The sequence below is a fragment of the Pteropus vampyrus genome, unplaced genomic scaffold (assembly GCF_000151845.1).
Source record: "Pteropus vampyrus isolate Shadow unplaced genomic scaffold, Pvam_2.0 Scaffold203, whole genome shotgun sequence".
In the NCBI taxonomy this organism is placed as follows: domain Eukaryota; kingdom Metazoa; phylum Chordata; class Mammalia; order Chiroptera; family Pteropodidae; genus Pteropus; species Pteropus vampyrus.
In genome coordinates this window covers 1319349-1323094 of record NW_011888984.1, presented here as the reverse complement: position 1 = coordinate 1323094, position 3746 = coordinate 1319349, and the positions used below count along the sequence as shown (strand labels likewise).

Here is a 3746-nt window from a genome sequence, read left to right as displayed (position 1 = left end):
TCTGGTTTTCTGAGCCTGGGTGCTCCTCCTCCTGGAGACCAGCTCAGAGGGCACCCCTCAGGGGGCTACTGAGAGATGAAATGAGTTAAACTCTGTGAGGTGCTCCGAACAGCACCTAGAGGGGGAAGTGCTCAGGGAGTGCTGGCTACTGCCATTTCACATGCCATGTCCACATCCTCCACTTGTATCTCTTCTTGTCCCCTGTAGCATGGACCTGCCACCCCTTCCTGGCGCCCCTGCAGCCCTCCTCACTAAAGTCACTGCGTAATGATGAAACAACGCCAGTGAAGACACCCAGGTCCTCGCCCGGTAGCTGGAACCCCCAGATACTGCCTTCCGACCTCAACTCCTCCCATTGGCCAGGCTCCCAAACTGCAGGTCTGGGGACTCTGTCCAGAGCCCTCCCTGCTCTCCCTCCTCACCTTCCCTCGGCTAGCTGCCTCATCCATGCCAATGGCCTTGGCCCAGTTGCTGATGATGCCACCTCTCTGGCCCCAGACCCAGGATTCCCATGACCTCCTAGATGCTCTCCCCTAAGGGACCCCAGGCCCCTCACTCCCACTGTGTCCCAACCTGGCCTGAGCATCTCCCCCATCCTGCTCCCCATCCCATCTCAGTGTGGCCGCCATCTCCCAGTCTGCCAGACGCGTCCCACCTCCCTCCCCTGTCCTCCCACCATGATTTGTCCCCTCCCCAGGGCTCCACTTGGTCCAGCCTGTCCTTTTCTCCAGGGGCTATCAGCCTCAGCCTCCACCTCCCAACTACTCCGCTGTCCTCCACGTGGTGGCCTGTCAGGCCCTCCTATGCCCCTCCACTTCACAGGCCCTTCCTTTTGGCATCTCCAGCCTATTCATCAATCACGAACATCTACAGGGTCCACACGAGGTCAGCTCCACCAATACAGGGGTTTTCTGTGTTCACCACTGGATGTCCAGCACCCAGAATGGGGTCTGGCACCTGGCAGGAGCTCCAGAACTATCCACCACTGAACGAATGAATAGCTGCTGTGTGTTAGGCCAGGGCTGGGCCCTGCAACAGATCTCGTAGAAACACAGTTCTGACCAACTCACTATCCTGCTTTAAACCCTTCCAACAATCCCTCTTCCCCATCACTCACTATCTTGTTTCAAGTCTTTTTGAATAGGAACCTCCCTTCCAAATGTATTTAAAAATTTGTATTGCATTTTAGATTGCCTAAGCTTTGCAAAAAGTCTGTTAGACAATGTATAACTTGGGGCACCTGCTTCGTAATCCCTCCCCTAAGCCCTGTCAAGATAACCATTATTATTAACACTACAATGGTAATTAATCCAGTTTTTCTCTGCATATAAAATCCATTATTTTTCTAGAAATGGCTCATGCCATAGTACAATGTTGCATCTTGCATCTTCCACAGAACACGATATTATAGACCCACCTCGTTCGTTTAAGAAGCTGCACAGTGTTATGTTGTAAGGAGGCCTCATAGTTCATTTAACTTATCTATTGACAGCCACTTGGGTTGTGTCCAGTTTTGCCCCATTATGGACAATGCTGCAATTTACATCCTCGAATCTCTCTGGAACCAAGGATCCTTTTTAACGTTAACTCTTTTTCTCTGACAGTGGTCCTGCTTTGCAAAATGAGCGAGGGAGAAGCCTGGTCCTGAGAGAAAGCTCTCGTACCCTCTGCCCTGCACCTGTGAGGTGCTGTAATCACGGCTTCTGCATTACCTACATAGGAACAGTGCTCTCGTGGCTGTGTGTTGGGGGCGGGGGCGTGGGGAGCGGCGTTCTTTCAGGCCACAGTGAGGCTCTGTGGAAAGACTTGAAGGCCCTGACTAGCCCGTGGGAGCAACTTGGCCTAAGCGGGAGCTGGAAGTGCTGCGGGGACCTTCAGGACTCTGGAAGGCAGCCTGTCTACCCCTCCTCGAAATATCTGGAAGGCAGTGTGCCGGGTGCTATGGGTTGCAAACCCTTCCCGCTCTTCTAGCCGAGGGACAGAGGACAGTATGCTTAACAACTCTGCCTCAAATTCCTCATCTGTAAAATGACCGCAGTAGGCCTTGACCTCAGCAGGGATGCTAGGAAGATGAAATGAGATGTGGCCCACAAAGCACTAAGCAGAGCGGCCAGCTGAAGTAAGTACTCAATAAATGCTAACCATGCATGTAATCAGCTGACCACCCCCGGCCTACTGAACACATCATGCTCTTCCATGCTCCCAGGCCTTTGCACTAGCTGTACCCTCCGCATGGGACACCATTTCTCACCGTGCCTAAGAAAATTCTAAGTTACTCAGCACATACTACAATGTGTCTGTACCTCAATCTGACTCTTAGACCAGTCTGGATTCCTCCAGGAGATGTACTGGCTAAAATCGTTGTGCTCTCACAGTGCCCTGGGCTACTTTCATAATCACCCTGTAGGGTCATTTTCTAGTCACCTGTCTATGAAATCCGTAAGTTCAAGGACCAAATCGGATGCCTGTCTTTTCCGGGACCAGCATAAAGGAGGTTCAAGAAGGGATTGCGGGGTGGGGTGGGGGGCAATGAGAGAGGAAAGTTCGGGAGGGCAGGCCTAGGGTTGAGGCTGCACACCCTTCTCTGACAGTCCCAGAATCCACCATTCCCCAGGAGGCTGAACTGGGAGGTGGGATGAAGGACTGGGGCAGTGAGCCAAGGGCCCTGGGTTAACTCTTCCCTCTGTCCCCTCCCCCCTGGGGAGTGGGGTGTGGGAACCAGTCCACTCTCTCCTTCCCTCCACCCTTCCCCCATCTCACCTGAGCCTCCTGCACCTTCCCTGCCTGGGTCTCCAGAGGGTCAGAGGCTAGGGGAGGAGGGGGAGCAGATGTGGTTACAGTGGGGGGAATGGTTAAGGGGTTATGAAGGGCTTCAAAGCATGGGGTGGGGGGTAAGAAGACCCACCAACCTAGTTATAACAGGGTAGGGGGTGTGGCAAAAACAGAGTAAAGAGAGGGGAGGGATGGGGAAGAGAAGACTGGAGAGTGCTGGGAAGAGCGGTGGTCGGTGAGGGACAAAGGGGATGGGGAAGGGAAGGTTTAGGAGAAAGAGAAAAGATACAGGGCATTGAGGAAGCCTTAGGAGGAGTTAGGAAGGACATTGTGAGTGTGTACTGAAGGGTAATATTTACAAGCAGAGGTAAGTTTGGAAAGGAAGAGAAAAGAGATACTCGGGCAGGAGGTGGGTGTTGGAGAGGAGATGCGGTGGGCATGGTATGTTTAGGAGAGACACAGAAACTAGAGGGACGAGATAAGCAGGGACACCAGGGGTCCCCTAGCATCCAACAGTTCCCCCTAACAACCAGGTACCCTTAGCAACCGGGACCGCGGCAATCTAAGTCCTTAGCAACGGGGGTCCTTGGCAACCCAGGTTCGAGAAACACGCGATCATTAGTAACTCGGGAGACATAGCAAACGAACCCTTAAAACCTCGCGACCCAGAAACCCACAAACCTAGCAATACGGGTCACTTAGCAACGGCCCCCCGAACCTCACTCTTCCCCATGCAGCCCCTACGTCCGGACTCACCACACCCGCCCTCGGGCCCCGGGGCCTGCAGCCCTCAGCCAGGCCCCGGCGCGGCCCGATCCTCCCACCGAGGCCCCGACTCACGGTCCGGCTCGGCCATGGGCGCGGGGCGGGGGCCCTCAGGGCTGTCACCGACGGGGCTGTCACCGACGGCTCTGTCCCGTGACGGCACCGGAAACAGGAGGGGCAGAGATAGGCAGAGAACTACAACTCCCAGC

The 3746-nt window shown here is 54.5% G+C and overlaps 1 protein-coding gene across 4 annotated transcripts in view; it reads right to left on the bottom strand.

The window, feature by feature from the left end:
* Positions 1-3746, bottom strand: part of SIRT2 (sirtuin 2) — a 32949-nt gene that overhangs the window by 12882 nt on the left and 16321 nt on the right. For 2 of the 4 annotated variants that reach the window (XM_023537926.1, XM_023537929.1), the window contains exons 1-2: positions 3613-3746; positions 2728-2807 (exon numbers count right to left, since the gene is read on the bottom strand). The exons of 1 other annotated variant lie outside the window; for it this stretch is intronic. In XM_023537926.1, the coding sequence (XP_023393694.1) occupies positions 2728-2755 (28 nt within the window). In that variant the 5' untranslated portion in view covers positions 2756-2807; positions 3613-3746. The remainder of the gene's footprint in view (positions 1-2727; positions 2808-3612) is intronic. One more of the 4 variants, XM_023537928.1, reaches the window with a different exon arrangement.